This window comes from Meriones unguiculatus, chromosome 5, assembly GCF_030254825.1.
Source record: "Meriones unguiculatus strain TT.TT164.6M chromosome 5, Bangor_MerUng_6.1, whole genome shotgun sequence".
Taxonomy (NCBI): Eukaryota; Metazoa; Chordata; class Mammalia; order Rodentia; family Muridae; genus Meriones; species Meriones unguiculatus.
Window position 1 is genome coordinate 89,473,857 of NC_083353.1, and position 18,728 is coordinate 89,492,584.

General features: G+C 42.0%; 1 protein-coding gene across 8 annotated transcripts in view; it reads left to right on the forward strand.

Moving 5' to 3' along the window:
- The window catches only part of Mitf (melanocyte inducing transcription factor), a 210,034-nt gene that overhangs the window by 99,556 nt on the left and 91,750 nt on the right, over positions 1 to 18,728 (forward strand). Inside the window, exon 1 of one of the 8 annotated variants that reach the window (XM_021655460.2) lies at positions 16,321 to 17,118. The exons of the other annotated variants lie outside the window; for them this stretch is intronic. Within the exon in view, the coding sequence (XP_021511135.1) occupies positions 17,063 to 17,118 (56 nt within the window). The 5' untranslated portion in view covers positions 16,321 to 17,062. Of the gene's footprint in view, positions 1 to 16,320; positions 17,119 to 18,728 lie in introns of those variants that run through there. 8 annotated transcript variants of the gene reach the window in all.

The following is an 18,728-nucleotide window of genomic DNA, read 5'->3' on the forward strand; positions in this document are numbered from 1 at the left end:
TTTATCACTGCTAACTGTCATCTTGATTGAGTCCCTTGCAAACACTGCTTTCTCCTGACAGTCTTCAAGAATGGATAGCACCTTTATGACCACTCTAGACTGGAAACCATCCCAAAAGCCTGTTCCCTCATAAGTGATCAACGAGTCAGGTTTCCAAAGAAATCTAATTAGCAATTAAAAGCAATAGACTCTTGATATCCATACCCTTGTGGGGAACTCTCCAGTCCCTTTACTAAGGGATTCCAGAGTGTATATACATACATACATACATACATACATACATATATATGTATATGTATATATATGTACATATATATATGTACACACATATGTATATATATACGTCCACTTGGAGATGTCAGTAGAGTACTTGTGTAGCTCAGAGCTCTGGGTTTGCTCCCCAGCACTGCATAAGCCAAGTGTGGAGGTTCACATCTGTAATTCTACCACTCAGAAATTGGAGACAGCAGGATGAGTAGTTCAGGGTCATTCCCAGCTCTGTAAACTAATAGACACTTTCTGGGAGATAGTGCTTAGGGTCAACACAACAGAATAATGGCCTTCTACCTTGACTGTGGGAATGATGGTTACTGGACTATACAGCCTTATAGGACCATAAACCAAGGAAAGGCAAATCTGAATGGTTATAAATAACCATTCAATAAATAATTGAATAATAGTGATGGGATGATGTGCTCATGAAGAAATGCTTTTGAAAGCATAGAACATGTTTATTTAAATTATTTAAATTTTATGTAAATGCCATAAATATATGCTGCTTAGTTGTAGTGATGCTTTGCTTTCTGGGAACCTTAGAGGAAATCCCAGATCCAGGAAATCCATGTTGCTGTGCTGTTCTTTGATAGATAAACCCAAGAAGCTGTAAGGTAGCTTTAGTTTATAATTCTCTGGTGGGGATGGGGTGTTGGAGGAAAACAGATCGGTTACTCTTAGGAGGTTGTTGTTGAGAAAGTGAGAAATATTTGTCCATGAATGATCTTAAAGAAACATTAGAGGAGAAAGATCAATTAATATTTGGATGTTACTGTTAAGGCATTGAGGGAAGTTTGCCAAGGAATTATCTTGAAAAATGGATTTATTTTAAAGTATTTTTAGACGACTGTTAGTTGAACTGTTGCATTCCTTCTTTCTTTCTTTGTTTTGGTGTGACTTTTTGAGACCGGTTGCTCTGTGTGGCCTTGGCTGTCCTGGACTTGCTTCGTAGACCAGGCTGGCCTCGAATTCACAGTGATCCACCTGCCTCTGCCTCCCTGCGTGCTAGGTTCACCCAGCAAACTATTACATTCTATTAAAGCATTTTTCAAAGTTTAAATTTTATTTTAACCTTGATAACCTACGTTATCAAGAACGTAGGTGATACGTTCTTGATTCTGGGTTCTATTTTATGGGTAGACGTGTTTTCTTGCATGTATGTTAGTGCACTATGTATGTGCCCCATGGAGGCCAGAAGAGGGCATATGGCCTGTATAACTGGAGTTACAAATAGTTGTAAACTGCCATGTGGGTTCTGGGAATTGAACCTGTGTCTTTTGCAATAGTAGCAAGTAGCCTTGGCCACTTAAGCCTTCAGCCTGAACTATAATATCTTGCAGAGTATGCAAATATAAGTATGTAAATCTTATACTCATTTCCTGATGAATTTTCAGCAAGTTACCAGTGCCCACTCTGTGAGACAGAAGGTCAGGATTACTGTGGGTCAGCACCCCTATGGACCATCCATTACTCCTTAATCTAAGTACCAGTACCCTCCTGATTTCTTACGTATGTGTCTACTTCTTCCTGGGGCTGTGTATACAAATGTATGCAGGCGCATGTGGGTAGGTATATGTGCAGGTGTCTCTTTAAATTGTTCCCTTGCTTATTATTGCTTGAGACAGGCTCTCTCAATAAGCTGGAGCCCATTGATCGGGCTAGACTGTCTCAGCAGTGACCTCCAAGAATCTGCTTGCCTCAGTGTCATCTGCCTCCCAGGTACTGTGGTTAACAGTGCACTTCGCTCATGCCCAGCTTTTGTGTGTGTACTGGAGATCTGAACTCTGGTCCTCCTGTTTGTGTGCCAGGCACATTACCCACTGAACTTTCTCTCTATAAGCCTGTTTGTCCTGCCTTCTAACAACATAGATTAATGCTGGTCTGAGTTTTATTTAACGATGTAAATCAAATCATGCACTGAATTATTTTGTTCATCTGTATGTATGTGAATTCACCTCTTAACACAAAAACTAGAGTTCTCTGAAAGGAGGGAGACTTAATTGAGAAAATGTCTTCATAAGATCTAGCTGTACAGCATTTTCTCAGAGTGATCAATGAGGGAGGGCCCTCATTGATGGTAGGTGATACGTTCTAGATTCTGGGTTCTATAAGAAAGCAGGCTGAGCAAGCCAGTAAGCAGCATCCCTCCATGGCCTCTGCATCAGCTCCTGTCTCCAGGTTTCTGCCCGGTTTGAAGTTTTGTTCCGACTTCCTTCAATGATAAACAGCAATATGGAAGTTCTAAGCCAAATAAACCTTTTCCTCCCCAACTTGCTTTTGGTCATGGTGTTTCATCAGAGTAGTAGAAACCTTAACTAAGATAAGGTGGTAATAGTAATTCATGATACGGTGGCATCATCAAGTGGAGATCAATGCATTCAATGTGGTGCTGAAGTTTAGCATGGCTCCACTCTTGTACAGTTTGGGTAGATAACAAGAACCATTTTCAAAAAGGCTTCGAGTGAATTTGCTTACTTAGGGGGTGGTCCTGTTGCTCTGTTCCTCACTCACTCACACTAGTTAACACATATGTCTTACTTTGTTGGAGACTGCGGAGACCTTGGGACAGAAAGGGGGGCTGAGCACATGGAGGGTGTTCCAGAAAGAGAGTGACCTCAGTGAGCAAGCACTGCTAGACTTAGAGCATGAGTGAGCTGCCCATGTTGATTGGCATCATTAAGTCTAGGAAGGTATGTTGGCCCTTGATTGGCAGGCTAAATAAAACATTTGAAATTCTTTCACTGTTTATTGGTGAGCCATTAATTGCCTGAGAACAGCAAACCCCTGCCTAGGAAAGGCTCTCTAGTCATAGGCAGGGTAGTTCAGCAGTCCAGGTCAGAGCAGAATCGTGAGGAGCCAATGAAATGGAAGGTGTGGTTTGGTTGTTGTCAGATAGGTGTGATAAATGCTGCTTCTTGGGAGATGAGATTCATTTGACATATGGCATTTTAGGAAGCTATGTTGTCACTATTGTTCTTTTTAATGACTCTAGTGACTGAGACTTGCTATCTCCATTTCCTCTCAGCCTTACTCCCCCTTTTAGAATAAATATATTTTCCCCTTCCTTCCTTCCTTCCTTCCTTCCTTCCTTCCTTCCTTCCTTCCTTCCTTCCTTCCTTCCTTCCTTCCTTCCTTCCTCCCTCCCTCCCTCCCTCCCTCCCTCCCTCCCTCCCTCCCTCCCTCCCTCCCTAGGCTATCACACTTTAGTCCAACCTGGCCTGGAATTCACCATTTAACCTAAGTTGCTGTGAACAGTCTTCCTGCTTCAGCCTCTGGAGGTTGCAGCTGTGTCTTGTTAAATGTAACTTAACATAGAAAAGCATGAAATCCCATCAGTTTACTAAGAACAATGAAGGGAGTGCTTGTGCACCTGTCATCCTTCCATGTGGAAAACAGTCCCTACTGAAATAAGTACCATGCTGAACGCGGCCCTGATCATTGCTTTGCTTTTTATCGTGGCCTATCATCATTGGATCTAGTCCTAAACTGCGCCTTGAACTTTCAGTTGCTGGAATCACATGACTGGTCTGTGGGCCTTTTCTTTTTTCATTCATCATTTGTTCTGACTATCCAGAGGGGACTGTAGTTGTGGCTCACTAGTGTGTCATGGTCCACTGTATGGATAGTTCTCAGTTTATTGACCCATTCCCTCCACACCTTTAATTGCTGACACACTGACCCACATATTGTGGCACATGTGATAGACTTGTCCATTCATATACTGTGTCCCACAGACCAAAAAGGTGTCCACAACACGTCAAAATTTTTGGTTAATAACTTAATGTTTACAAAGACTTGGAAGGACTTTGCCTTCAGTGTGGGAGACAGCCCTCTTTCCCTTTCCTCCTTTCCCTCCTCATTCGCTTATGTCTGTGTATGGTGTGCATGGTGTGTATGACGGCTCACATTGTACGGGCACACACGTTACGCACGTGCATGAGAGCTTGCTTCAGGACTCTCACTGCCACTTGTATCTGTATGATTTCTGATAATGCAAACCCTGGCTCTCCCTCTGGCATGGCAAGCACTTCAGCAGCTGAGCCACCTCAGCCCGGACATGGTTTCACTTGTGTTGTCTTCATAGTAGAAGTTTTGGAGCCAGACAGTGTTCTGTGAGGCTGTTAGTTGTACTGCATCACAGCTAGCAGCATCTCTGGCCTCCCCTAGTCATTGGTGCCAGTAGCAACCTCTCTCTGTTAAAAAAAAAAAAATGTCCCAAGGCCTTTCTTCCCAGTATCTGCTGGGGACAAAGTTTTCACTGCTTGAGAAGCATGGCTTTTAACTTTCTGTACACAGAGGGAATCTTGGGCTTATTTCCCTCCTGTTCCACCCCAGGCCCAGGTGGGTGACTGGGAGCATGAATATTTCTCCTGTCTTTGGCAGTGGACATTTTCTGTCCTGGTCATAATCCCTATTCTGTTCTAAGTTTCTATTTCTGTGTTCTCATGGACTACAGGCATCCCTTTTTCTGAATGCACTCAAGTGGTTCTGGTGAGACTACATGCTCATTATATTAATAAAAAGCAAAACAGTAAGAGAAAACAAATTCTATATCTTTTAGATTGGTCAGGTTGAAAGGCAATAATAAATGCATGTTAATAAAGTTAAAATGCCCATGAGTTATATGATGTCCACATTTGAAATGAACAATTGAAACATCTATTTGTTTTTATGTGCATGGGCGTTTTATGTGCATATATGTCTGTGCACCAAGTGTATTGCCTGGTGCCCGAGGAGTCAAGAAGTGGGCATCGAGTTCCTGAGACTGGAGTTTCAATCATTGTGAATCTCATACAGGTGCTGAAAATGGAGCCAAGGTCCTCTGACACATTAGCCAGTGCTCCTAGCTGCTGAGCCATCTTAACATACGCAGCCCTGTTTCTTTGCTATCAACTTGGTCATGTTCCTGAAAGCATTCTGGCATGTCCAAACCATGGCTCACAAGGCTACATATAGGCAGAGATCGCTATGGAGGTAGCTCAACACAAAATTTAATTTAATTTTTAAATTTTGTGCATATGTATGTTTGTATGTCTATGTCAGCATGACCACATAAGTACAGGAGTCCGTGGCACCCAGAAGAGGGCTGCGGGATATCCGGAACTGGAGTCTGAAGATGTGCTGCTTTGCCTGGGGTGGGATGGGAGTGTCTGAGAACCCAAACTTGAGCTCTCTGCAAGAGCAGTGTATGCTTTTAATTGTTCAGGTATCTCTCAATCCCCCATTACTAAACTATTTGAAAGTATTCTGTGGGTATTTTTTTTAACTCAATGGTGTGGTTCTTGAGCACAGAATTTGTAGATAACAATATTATATTTCAGTGTCCAAGGTTAGACATGCCTTGATAAGACATGTTTACCTGTGAAATGAAGTATTGAAATATGTAAATTAAGCATAGATTTAGATGTTACCCAGCTCTTATAAATTTTGTGTGTGAATTCCCCCACCCTCTTACCCTTTCAGGCATAACAGGAAGCCTGTCCATGAACCCCAAAGTATTATAAAGTTAGCTCCATGTAGTGTATAAAGGCATTATATGGCTAGGGGGAATACTGTTTTGGGAATGCTTTTTGGTAACTCATCATGAAACTAGAAGTATTCAAACCAAACCCAACCATTAGCTAAATGTGCATCCCAGAGAGAAACACCAGCAGTGTCACAGAGATGTCTTCAAAGATTAAGCCGCGCTGCCAGGCTCACCTGACATTCTGTCCTCAAGGTCTTGGGGTCTTCTCCTCAGGCAGGGGTCCTGTTTGCAGGCTCAGTCAGCACCACCTTGTGTCACTTCCATTGTTATGCGCTCAGTCTTCCTTGGCAGGACCTTACATTTCCTGCATGGAATCCTATCTGCAAGTCACGCTCATTTTCCACAGTGAGTGAGAGATTAGGGCTGAGCCCGCCTGTGGCTTCTCACAGCCCTGTATGGCTCTGTTTTATCACACTGAAATTCTTCATAGCTGTTGGCATCTCACGACTGTGCAGGAGGCCACTATTTCTGGGCTGTGTTTAATCTTGTTTCCCCTGAAAGATTGTGGCACATTCTTCATTTCTCTCAATGACTGTTTTTCAGACTCCAGCTATTCCCCTGGCTAAGTTTGCTGCTTTTGCGCCTACAAACAATGTAAAGCTTCAAATGCTAAACATAATTTGAGGGAATGTCATGAAGCATTTAGACACAAGTGCAAGTCTGTGTAAAGTGAATATAACAAAACTGAAGAAAATGTTCATATTCTTGCAAGGTATGTGGTCTCGGACAGCCAGGGGCCCAAGCTTTCTGTTTAACAATGGGCAAGTGTTGAGAGGCTGAAACACATTAATGTTGGAGACACTTCCCTGAAATGAAAGCAATCTGAAAGGCCCCTTTCAGCTTGTGTGACTCCAGGGCTAGTTAATGTGGAGTCAGTGTGTCCGGGCTTGAGACCATCCTGAACCCCACACTTAGGAGACCTCGCTCATGACTGGCTATCTTTGCAGAAGGAATCTTTGAGTCAGCTCCAAATTCCCAAAGACCATGTTTTGCTGAGAAAACCATTTGGAAATCATTCTTCACCTTTCCCCATTAACATGTGTAAATTGTGCTGTAAGCACAGGGACTTATTCTGTGTATGTTTGTGGCTCACAGAACATGCATGTGGAAGTCAGGAGACATCTTTCAGGAAACAATTGCCTTTTTTTTTTTTTTTACCAGGTGGGTCCCAGGAATGGATTTAAGTGCTCGAAGGCAGGCTCCTTTACCTGCTGAGCAATCCAGCGCTGCTTAAAAAAAAAAAAAAAATCATCACAGTTTCACATTTTTCTCAGTCCCCCTCCAAACCAGATGATTTAAGCACAAGCCACGTTTCTTCTTAGTTTCCCTCTAGTAGCTGCCATTATTTTGACTGTTGCTCGCTATGAATATTCAGGAAAGCCTGCCCAAGCCTTTTGTGTTGTTTTAAAAAGTCAGATCCTGGCCACAGGTGGCTGTGAAAGCACCGTGTTAGTGAATTAATCACTCAGCACACTGCCCAGCGGCTGCCGCACGTCTCCCTGGTGTGGAACTGTGCTACACAGCTAGAGAACGGAGTGGTAAACTGAACAGATACGGTCCATGCCTTCATGGAATGCAGAAGCCAGAGGGGACAGGAATGAAGTGACTCCAGCCCTAGGTTCTAATTTTAGAACTTGTTCACTTTTGTGACCCTTGAGTGGCTTTTATAAACATGAAACAGAGGACTGTTGGTTGTGGAGTAGCAGAGCCCGGGTCTGTGCTTCATTCATGTGTTGAGTTTTGGAAAGTCTCCTCACTTCCTGGTCCTCACTTCCTTTATTTAAATTAAGAGATTTAGTCACCCTGAGGTGTGATCAGTAAATGTGGGGTACACTGTAGGAGTATGTTGAAAAAGTCTCCATTTCACTGTCTTTCCTCCCTCCCTCTCTGTAATGAGCCAGATTTAAAATGAGATCTACAATTACAGTCTCAGTTTTTTTTTTTCTCAGCTTTTCCCAGTTTCCAAATGATATATACCAAGAAATGAAAACACATTGGACCAAGTATTAGGAAGCAGAGCTCTTTGTTAACAGCAGTATCATTATGAGTAGTGAAGATTATAGACGATTCAATTCCCAACCCATCTCTTTAAACAAATAAATAGTGTTAACGTAAAATATTTCAGAATAATATCCATGACATAATTCTGACACATAACAGACATATCAGCTAGAACCTACGCTGTAGCAAGTGCTCAAGTATTTACTGACCCTATGAGTTTTAATAAGACTATTTTTATTTTTCTACCTTTTATCTGTGATTTTTGTTACTATTATTCAAACCATCATTTTAATATTGAAGGCCTTGAATTGAATTGAATTGATGTAATTATTATTTCTATAACTCTACCCTGGTCTGTAGTTTCCAGACATTATCCGTATTTAGTAACGCGTCACAAGAGAGAAGGGCAGCTTTACTGGCACTAGATCCTTAGGACCATAAAGTTTCGTATTTTAGAACAAAGGTGCATTTTCCCCCCTTTCTGACTCTTCATGGCACTGCTGTTTAAAACTATACAGACTGTTGATTTAAAATATTGGTTATTTTAACTTTTACTATCAATATAAATATATAGCTTGATTGTGGGCAGGGCTCCCTAGAGTTTGAATTAGGTACAGAAAGCTAGTATGTATCTAGTTTATTATGAATAATTGGATTTAATCAACAGACAGGAAGGATTTCTGTGCAGATGTTATTTTCCCCCAGTTTAAATCCTGTTTGCTCAGCATAGCTGAAGATGTCATTATTAAAAGAGTGCGTATTTGAGCTGCTTCAAGCATTTGGGAAAGATGGCTATTAACACATATTTTGGGTAAGGTGACCTGAGTGCAGGCAGAGTGATGTTTTGATCAGTTTTGAATCATACTAATTTTGCTATTTAAGACAAAATTTCCTACCGACTCCTAGCTTTATGTTTAGTAATAAAAATATAAATTACAAACATAACTGATACACAGAACCAGAGCTGAAGGCTTCTGCTGTAATTTATTTTACAGCTGAGACAGCCATCGAAAAGGCAGCTAGTGATCTGGTAGCAGAAGTTACAGAGCTACCACAGTTGCGATACTTAATTAACTGTTAGGATTATTGAACCACACATCCATCAAGGCCTTTCTTAGTTCTGTTTCATTTTTATGTATGTCAGGGTTTTGCATACATGTGTGGTTTTGCTCTACACAGTGCTTGATGCCTATGGCATCTAGAAGAGGGTGCTGAATCTGCAAAAGTAGAGTTGTGGATGGTTTGTGAGCTTCTGTGTGGATGCTGAGAACCAAACACTGGTCCTCTGTAAGAGCATCAGGTATTCCTAACCACTCAGCTATCTCTCTGGTCTCATTGGCCCTTTCTTGAACTTACATATGTTTTGGCTACATATAACTTTAGACATAGGGTTTGAAAAGCATCTTAACTTTTGTCTCTGAATAATAATTTTTCTTTGTTCTAGAATGCAAAGTTCTTAGATGCTCAGAGTGTCACACTGGCCTTGCATTGCCAATCAGTGTTCTGATCCTTAGGCGGCGCTGAGTGGATGCAATTTTCTAGGCACTCTGCTAAGTACTTTTCCTGCCATACTTCATTTAAGTGCAACATTTATCCCCAGGAATTAAATGACTTGCCCAGGAAAGCCGTGCTTGAGATAGGCATGCTTTTGTGTCCACATTGAACAAATACACAGTGCATTCTTTAGTTGGCAAAATGATGTTGTATTTGAATCCAGCAAGAGCTAGCTCCTAGTGTGTTTATAAAACAGTGGGCCACTAAGAGGTTTGTTGCTTATGGTGGAAACTGCTGCCTTAGTTCCTGACCATACATCTTGTAGCAACTGGTGCTTTTGCAAGTCACTGGCTTCCAACCATCATCCGCTGTAGCATCATGATCTGTGAGACACAGCTCCTCTATACTCGCTGCTCGGTTTTTTGGCACCTGAATATGGTCTTGTATAGTGAACACTAGTGGTTGCATCATTGCAAGGACAGTAGGTGATGTTGCAAAACATAGATGGGATGGCTATTTGATTCAATCAAGAAACAGTCAATATAATGTGGCTGTTGCTAAAATTTCATGGCACGCTGCTTTACAGCAAATGGAAAGGAACACCTAAATCAGTGACAGAATCACTTACGCTTCTCTAGTGTTCCTCCCAATTGGTGTATGCCAGGCGCTGTGCCATTATACATTTTTACAAGGCTGGAGGTGTATTCCCAAGCAGCATCACCACAGACCCCAAGGAATGCATTGTACCCTGATGTTTGCTATCCCAGCTGACATTCCATCCTGCTCTTACCACACCGCCTTCAAATACTGACGCTTTGGCTGATCGGCATGCCATTATTTGGCACGTGGCTTATTAATGCATAGTCCAGAAAACCTAGCTTTCTCTCTGTCTCTTTCCAGCTCCTCTATTGGTTTATGTAGGATTTTTGAGCATTTCTGCTGCTGATGTCTTTGCATGTCACTGAGGGATGGGGACACAGGAAGGTATGTTCATTCCCCTCAGCAGTCAAGACCACAGCCAGGGCAGCTTGTGAATCCATCTTTGATAGCTGGGTATTGAGGTACTTTAAAACCCTGTAGTATCTGAACTCTTGCTGAGATGGAGCTACTGTCCTAGATTGTAGTGATGAAGGTACTCTTTTCAGTTTAGCCCCAATCACCCTTAAAGGGCAGGCAGAGGGTTTCTGTATTCTTACTTCTCTCTTTGTTTCTTCTCCCCCCCCCCATCCTTAATATCCTGGTTTGCCTTAAGCTCTTGATCTTTCTGACTTACCTTCCTCAGTCCTGGGATTGTAGGCAGACTTTTTCATCCCCTTTTAAAGCTGCTATCAGTAAAAAAGAAGCTCATGTTTTTCTATTTTTTAAGTGAGCCAAGAGTCAGAGAGAAGAACCACATTTTAAGGTTCTCCAGGAGAAGATTGTACTATGAAGTTGGAAGGTGAATCACTGAGACCCCCTCCCCACACAATGGCTTTCTGCTTCTACTTAGCCCGTGAGGAAAGTAAATGACGTTTTACTGAGTTTCTCATTCATAGGAATTATCAAAGTAGCATGATCACCTCAGAGCCCATAATTTTCTGTTGTCTCATCCTCTTGGCTTACATGGCTAATTGTGGTGTGCCGATTACGAACACCGATTGCCATCTTTTAAGAACAGAGTGACAGTCACCTGTGATGCCAAGACAGCTAATTCTTTTGAAGTGAACCCTAAGAGAGAAAATGAGAGCATTGCAGCTAGGGGATAAATCTGATGTATTGATTACTACAGAAAAGAGCCAAATTAATGTTTTGAATTCTTCTCCCTTCATTAAAAATTCCCCACAGACCGATTGGGAGGCCCCTGTCTGTGCATTGCCTTATAATGCCTAGGACAATTTTCTAAACATTTTTTTACACATTAAGTTTTTTCTCTCTCTAGGTGTTTGCATAAGCATCCTCTATGTGTCTTAATAACACTGGGCTATTTGTAAGTCAGATTGACCTGCAGTAACCTGATTCTCCTCTGGATCCTTTTCCCAGCCTTGAAGGGCTTCTTTGGGTGCCAGGGACAGAGAGCTGTCTTCCAGAGGATGCTGTTATATCATTGAGGTAGCAAGGTCTGCTACTGGAAGGGAAAAGAAATGGAAACAAGATAGGAGAGATAAACATGATGGAATGGTACTGAGCAGTTATTTCTGCAGAGAGGTAGTCCTTTAAAATTTCCTCTGGTCATGCTGTGACACTTTCACTAGAAATGCAGTCCCAGCTTGTGCACTTTCGTACTCAAGTAATTTGTCTGCAAAAAGAAGTTGTGCTTAGTCCCTTTAAAGCGTCTATATAAGGATATACAATTGTGTGTCCTATTTATGGCATTGAGTTCCTTTCTAGTTAATGAAATGCTATCATCAGATCCTACTCAATATATCTTTCCTTAGTGATTTTCATTTGAGCCAGTCATTTGTCCTACCTTCCTCCAATCAATCTAGAAAATATTGTCCAGCACTTGTTGTTTACCAGATACTGAGAATTTTAAACACACACATGAATAAAATAAACATAAAGGATTTGACTGCTAAAATGATTACAAGTTTGACTAAAAGGTATCAAAGAAAGAAGTCAGCTCCACTTGCTGTGGGAATTCAACCCAGAAGTGGATGTTTCTGCCTTAGGAAGGATAGTCAGTGAAGTCATACCCAAGGAAGAGAGACCTATACCTTTAATTCCAGCACTCTGGAGGGATAGATGGGCAAATCTTTGTAAGTTCCAGGACAGCCAGAGACTGTGTTTCAATAAAACAAAACAAAACAAAACAACAAATTTCATGTCCATTCGAGGAGGAGCCAACCTGGAAGGAATACTTGAAAGGGTCAGGAGGTGTGTAGAGGGCTCTGGGCCTCTCTCTTCTACTTGTCCCTCTGACAGAGGGCTTTCTATGAGCCACGGAGAGCAGAGTATTTCCAGTCTTCATCTTAGTCTCATACAATGACACAGTGTGGGAACCAGTAGATGTTCAAGGGGGAGGGTCCCTGCATACAAGCTGATGGGGTAGGGGCAGCAGAGATAGGCTGACTACTGTTGAGGGTGCTTTTGAGTTTGCTGCCACATCAGTATTCTTCTGGTGTGGCCCAAGGCTTTCACTAAACATTCACAGCGTATCTTGGGACTTTGTGGTAGATACTTTACAGAGCTAAAAGGTACAAGCAAGTTTTAATCAGCAAATAAAGAGAGCTTATGTTCTTCTGTATTTTCCTGACTTTTGTAGAGATGACACATAGAGTATATTATATAGGACTATATCGACATTGTATTTATTTATTTTTTAAATTTGATGTGGATGGGTGTTTTGCTTGCATATATATCCAGATACCACTTGAGTACCTGGTACCCACGGAGGCCAGAGGAAGATAGCAGACCACCTGGGACTGGAGTTACAGATGGATGTGAGTCACTCTGGGGGGGGGGGTTAAGAATCAAACCTGAGTCTGTTAGAAGAGCAGCCAGTGCTCTTAACTGCTGAGCCACCTCTTCAACTCCTTTCTATATTTTATTGTATATTGATGGTTCCAGTGGTGAACTCTAAGGATGCCCTTCCACAAATACAGAGTCTTAAGCCAGACTCTAGAAGAATCTCATGCCTCTGTTTGCTTTGGAAAGGATCTTTGACACTGTTATTTTTAGGATCTGTTCTTCCCCCCCCTCACTATTTAGGGGGATAATGTAGTAGAAAGTGCCCCTGAGTGCTTTTGATACTGACACTGATTTGCAAGCCATTGACTAGGTAGTACTTCCTACATTGCATGTAAGAGCTAGTCACGGGTCCCTATAGCTCCTGGTGCACAGTAAACACTCAGAGGCTGTTTGTCTGGCTGAGGAGTTCATTAAGAAGAGCAGTGACTCTCCGAAGAAAGGGGTGTGCTTTGGGGATAGCGATCATTTTATCTCCAAATAAAATAAGACTCCAGAGCTTTGATAAAGGCCTAGCTTTACTTTTCTTGAGATCTACTTTAGACAGGATAACAAGTGAAGACTCTTATCTCCTCTCTTTAGTGATTGGATTTTTCCTTCCCTCAAGATCCCAGTTTAGCTCCTTAGGAAAAGGTGGCTGTCACGTGGATCCCTGACTTTTAAATTCCATTTTAGTTAAGGCCCAGCTTTTGAAAGGTCACCAAGGTTTCTGATGACTCTGGTCACTTCACTGCAATTTAGGACAAGGAGGAATCATTCTTATTTAAAGTGAATTAGTAGGTAGGTAATAATTTTATCCTGTTTTCTTTATTTTATCCTCCTTACATATACACTTCTAACTCATTAAAAAAAAGTATAGGGTTCGAGTAAGCGTTTGTGCATGTGTGTGTGCAAGTGTGTGCCCTGATGCATGTACAAACAGCATATAAATATAGATTATGTAAATGTATCTGATGAAGTTGCTGACAAGATTTACTTATGTATTTGTGGGGTAGGAAAAATAGCTGTGATTAAGGGTGCATATTGCTCTGGCAGAAGATTCAAGTTTGTCTCCTAGCTCTCACATCAAATGGCTCCCAACTGCCTGTAACACCATCCAGAGGGGACCTAACACCCTCTTCTTGGCTCTGCAGTCACCTGCATTCATTTGTATGTGTGTATGCACATATACATGCATATACATAACTAGAATAAAAATTTATTTGTGAGCTTATCTAAGTGTATATGCATATGTGTATACATATGTGCATGGCTGTGTGTGTATGTACAGAAGTCATAAAATGACACTGGCTGCCATCCTCTCTCACTGTATATTCCTTTTGAGACAAAGTTAAATCTGGGGCTTGTGGTTTCCCGTCAGTGTTGAAAGCTAGCAAGGCCCAGAGATTCTCCTGTCCCCACTGTCCCGTGAGCTCCAATTACAGGTGTTCAGAAGTCACTGGGTAGGTCCCAGGACCCAAACTCTCATCCTCATGATTGCAGACACATTGTTATGGATGCATTGCCAAGTCACACAGGCATGGTTCTTGGCTCTCCAGAAACATTTACTGAATAATTGGGTGATGGTTTGTGAGGAGTCTTTGTATTGGGGATATTTATGTAGGTGATATGTAGATGGTGGCACATGTGCACATTCTACTCAACCTTGGGTCCATTTCGAGAGGGTCTGTGTCCATGAAGATTCTTTGAGAGCATTAGTGCATGGACAGACTACAATGAAAAGTCAGACCGTGCTGTTGGCTGAACATACCAGGAAACATTTGGTGTTCTCTTGTACTAAGTGTCTGGAGCTGACCCCATTGCTTTCATATCAAATATCTGAGAGCCAATGGAAGGCACATGTTTTTGTTTTTGTTTTTGTCTTTGTTTTTTCATGGGTGACCACAAATAAATCACACTTTTAGTCCTTAAACTTAATGAAATAGCTTAATGCAGCTCGAGGTGGTGTCCGAGGCAGGGTCTGACTGGATCCTCTGAAAGTGCAGCCCTTCACAGAGCTTTGTATGCCAAGTCTGAGCTCTTTTTCCTTTCTTTTGTCTCTTTCTTGATATTTTCCCTCTCATTCTTTTCTTCTCTTGGTTCTGTAGGTGGGTCACTGTTGATCAAAAATAGGTGGTGCTGACCACAGTCAGAACCACACGGTATATCTTGCTATTGATTATTTTTATGGGTCAACCCCCATGAACATGTTGGCTGCATTATCTCATTCCTGTCTCAAGTCAGCATGGAGATGGTCAATCACCCCTTCTCCTTTTTGACTGGTGAGGAAACTGGGATACAGAAAGTTCAGTGAATTTGCACAGGGTCTCTGAATTCGTAAATGATGGGATGCAAGCATGGATTCATGAACACCAGCAAAGAATCTGTGTGGGGCGGCTTCATAGAGGAGAGGCACAGCCTCCAGTCGTTTTCTTACAGTCCTCAGGAAAGCCGCTGAATGTAGAAAGTGCCCAGTGACTTATGTGTAAACACAGCTACTTACTAGGGACTCGGTGTCATTTAATTTTCTCCTTCTTTGTATTTACGGACTTTTTTTTACCCAGAACTTGTGCACCCTTAGTAGCTTCTTTCTAACTTGACACCATCTTTCTGAACTTCATTGGTCTGTTATCACCTCCTAGAGGGACCGCCATAGTAACTAATATTGCCTTTCTTCCCATTGGCTCTCGACACAGCAGCCAGATAGATCATTCATAAAATCCCACTGTGAGCTCCTCAGTCCCCCACTGACAACCTCTTGGTGGTTTCTTTCTCCCCCAGGAACAAAAATCAGTGACCCCTCTCACTGGCCTAACAGATCTGGCCTGGCCTGGCCACTGCTTCAGTTTCATTCACACCATATTTGTCCCTCATTCTACACTCAGCAACGTCTCCAGCTAACTTTCCACCTCAGGGCTTTTACGTGTGTTGTCACAGCTACATGGAAGGCTCTTTTCCATTCCCCTCCCCAACTTCAGCCTCTGCCCAGAAATTCTTGCCCAAGGAAAAACCCCATCTGACCTCATTTAACTATTTTCATCTCTTTGTAGCAATTTCCATATGTGTGATCATGGGCTAATATGATTAGTTAATGTTTGTTCCCACTGGACTACAAACCTTAAGAATTTGCACATTACTATACCTTTTCAGTGAGAATTCATCAGACAGAAGACTGGTTGATAGAATAAATGAACAAAGAGCACACAGACTTTAGCGAAAATCCCTGGCTGAATATTCCCTGTCATTGGAGGGACACACCAAAAATTATTTTATTACACTTCGGACTTGTGATTTACAGAAACAGCAAGCTTTTCTATTCGTTTAGTTGGGAGATAATCTCTTAGACACAGAAAGGCAAAGTCATTTGCCCAGGGGACACAGCTAGTCAGTGTCAGATGTCTTTGTTGTGACCTTTGAGTCGCTGTAGGGAGAACTTCTGTCTTTTCAGAACCTTGTGAGACAGCTCTGGTGTGCTGAGTCCATAGCATAAATATTTGATAGTATTGATGCTGTCATGTCTGCATCTTAAAGTGTTTTCTCTTTGAGAACATGTATTGCTATTTTTTTCTTTCTTGTATACCAGTGTATGTAATCGACCGGATGGCAGTCTAAAATACACAGATGTTTGGTCTAAAGATTTTTGTATCCTGAAAGAGGCTGCCACCAGTAGAAGCAGCTTGTGTTTTCTCTCCACCAGGCTGAGGCCAGCACAGCCCTCCTTCTACTCTTAGGGTAGATGTAAGGGTGGAGAAAGCTGTGTGTGTCAATAGGCTGTTAGCTGTAGGATGTGCTCAGGGTCTAGCATCGAAAGTGTGTACAGCTGCAAAGTAGACAGAGATTTGTGCTAGTCTCTGCTTGACATATCCTAACTGAAAATGGCAGGGACGATCCTATAGCCTTTCTTCCTTGCTTCTGTGAGCCTCTTAAGTGTTAAAAATCCACCAGTATGTGACTTCCTCTCCTTTCAAGTTCTCTGATGACATATGTTCCCTGCAAGCATGCATTCCCTGCAAGCCTGAACTGGTGCCCAAGCTGGGGAAGGTCCAGTCAGCATTGTCAGAGATTGCCTGGCTGCTCTGTACGTTTCTGGCCTTGCCCGGCTGAGGAGTGTCCCCCTGTGCAGAGCGAGGAGTGCCTTGCCCCTCAGGTGCCATAGGTACTGGATTAAGCAGGTCTGCTATTGCAGACAGACACCAGGCTCCATTCTAGCGTGGAGCTGTGTTTGGATTGGAGTTTCCAGGGCCTTATCAGGAGCCACCCCTAGTGACACAGCTGGTGCCAGAAGTAACTTTGACTTTCACTCTTCGCCAAGGGCTTGCAGAACACCTTAAAGGAAAAAAAAAGATGGAGGCGCTTAGATTTCAGATGCTCATGCCCTGCTCCTTTGAAAGCTTGTATCTGTAAGTGAAGTTTTATTCTGGAGATAATTCTGAGACCCCCTTAAGAGAAGCATTTCATTCTCTGTCAGAGGGAAGGGATGGAGAAAGGAAGGCTTGGGGTTTAGAAGTACTGGGTGGTACTTTGCCACTGTGGCTTTAATCAGCTGCAGCTATAACTTGTGACTGGGTACGATAAAGCGCTACAGCTCATGTGGGGAGGGGGATCAAAATGTGAACCTTCTCGTTTAAAATTTAGTTTTGTTCATACATTAATGATGACAGGAAAAAATCCTGACTGTTTAAAAGATGGGTTAGGGCAAATCAGAGCTTGATGCATGGTTAGAAAACAGATCAGAGCCCAGTTTTGTTATGGATAAAAAGGCATTTTCTTTAGGAACGTGCATGCTCAGTGTCACATTTCCCAAAGCTGCCCCATTGTAAATACTGTAGATCTCTCTCTCTCTCTCTCTCTCTCTCTCTCTCTCTCTCTCTCTCTCTCTCGTGTGTGTGTGTGTGTGTGTGTGTGTGTGTGTGTGTGTGTGTGGTGTTTTGATACCCTGATGGTGGGATAGTAGTAGTTGCACTGTAAATCATTCTGATTTGTATTTTTGCCTATTTATTATATTTTCTTTATAGAGAGCAAAACATTTAGACATCAGCATAGTCTCCTTGTTATAGAAATGTCGAACAAGCTGAAGTAGCAGTTTTACAGGAGCACCAAACGGAGACAGACTAAGCAGATAAGGCCCCCTCCCATTCCCTCCCCTCCCGCACCTACTTTCGCTCTTACTCCATAAGATTAGGAAACAATACGGAAAGCTGGGTCTCCAACTGAACAGGCTTTCAAGCAGATTAACTTGTGCAAAAGCCACTTCTGGAGCTTAATAATTATTTACTGAGTGTTCCTGGGTCAGGGTTCTGATTAAGTCAGAGAAGCATTCTGTTCTGCAGCCAGTGAAGGTGTGCTTGAAGACAGCAAGAAGAATGGAAAAACACTAGGTGTAGCAGAACTATTTTTAGGATTTGATTCTTAAAAATGAAATTCCCATAAATTGAAGTGTGGGCTAACAGTCCGTCATTTGCAGTTGATGGTTCTTTTAAGAGGTCCTGGAAAAGGTAATTTTAAAAATGGCTTCTATTTCTGCTGAAGTTTGCTTTTATAGATACCTTGTACATTTTCATCCCACATGTCATTAAAACAGCTAATTACTCATCTCTCTAAAATGATAGAGCATTTTTTGAACAAAGTACATATCATTATGCATTTGAAATACCATTATGCTGAAATTTTTAAAAATAAATCTCTGCCTTATAAATCAGAGAATAGTTGGAAAGATGGTGCCTGCTCTTTGTGAATCATGCCTTGCAAGAATGTACCTTCAGCCCGCAAATGTTTTTAGTTCTGGTTTTAAACAGGCTGAGGGATGAAACCAGATCAAACTTGCTTTGCAGATGGAGCCTAAGGACATATCTGAATGTCCCCAAATTAATCCCTAATTTTGAATATTTCCCTAGTTAAATATAATATTTGCTCTAAGAGTCTGCATCCCTCTGAACTCTCTGAATGAGTTTTCTAGCAAATGTCTTTGATAAAACTTGTATGCTGACCTGTTTTCCATTAATTTTTACCC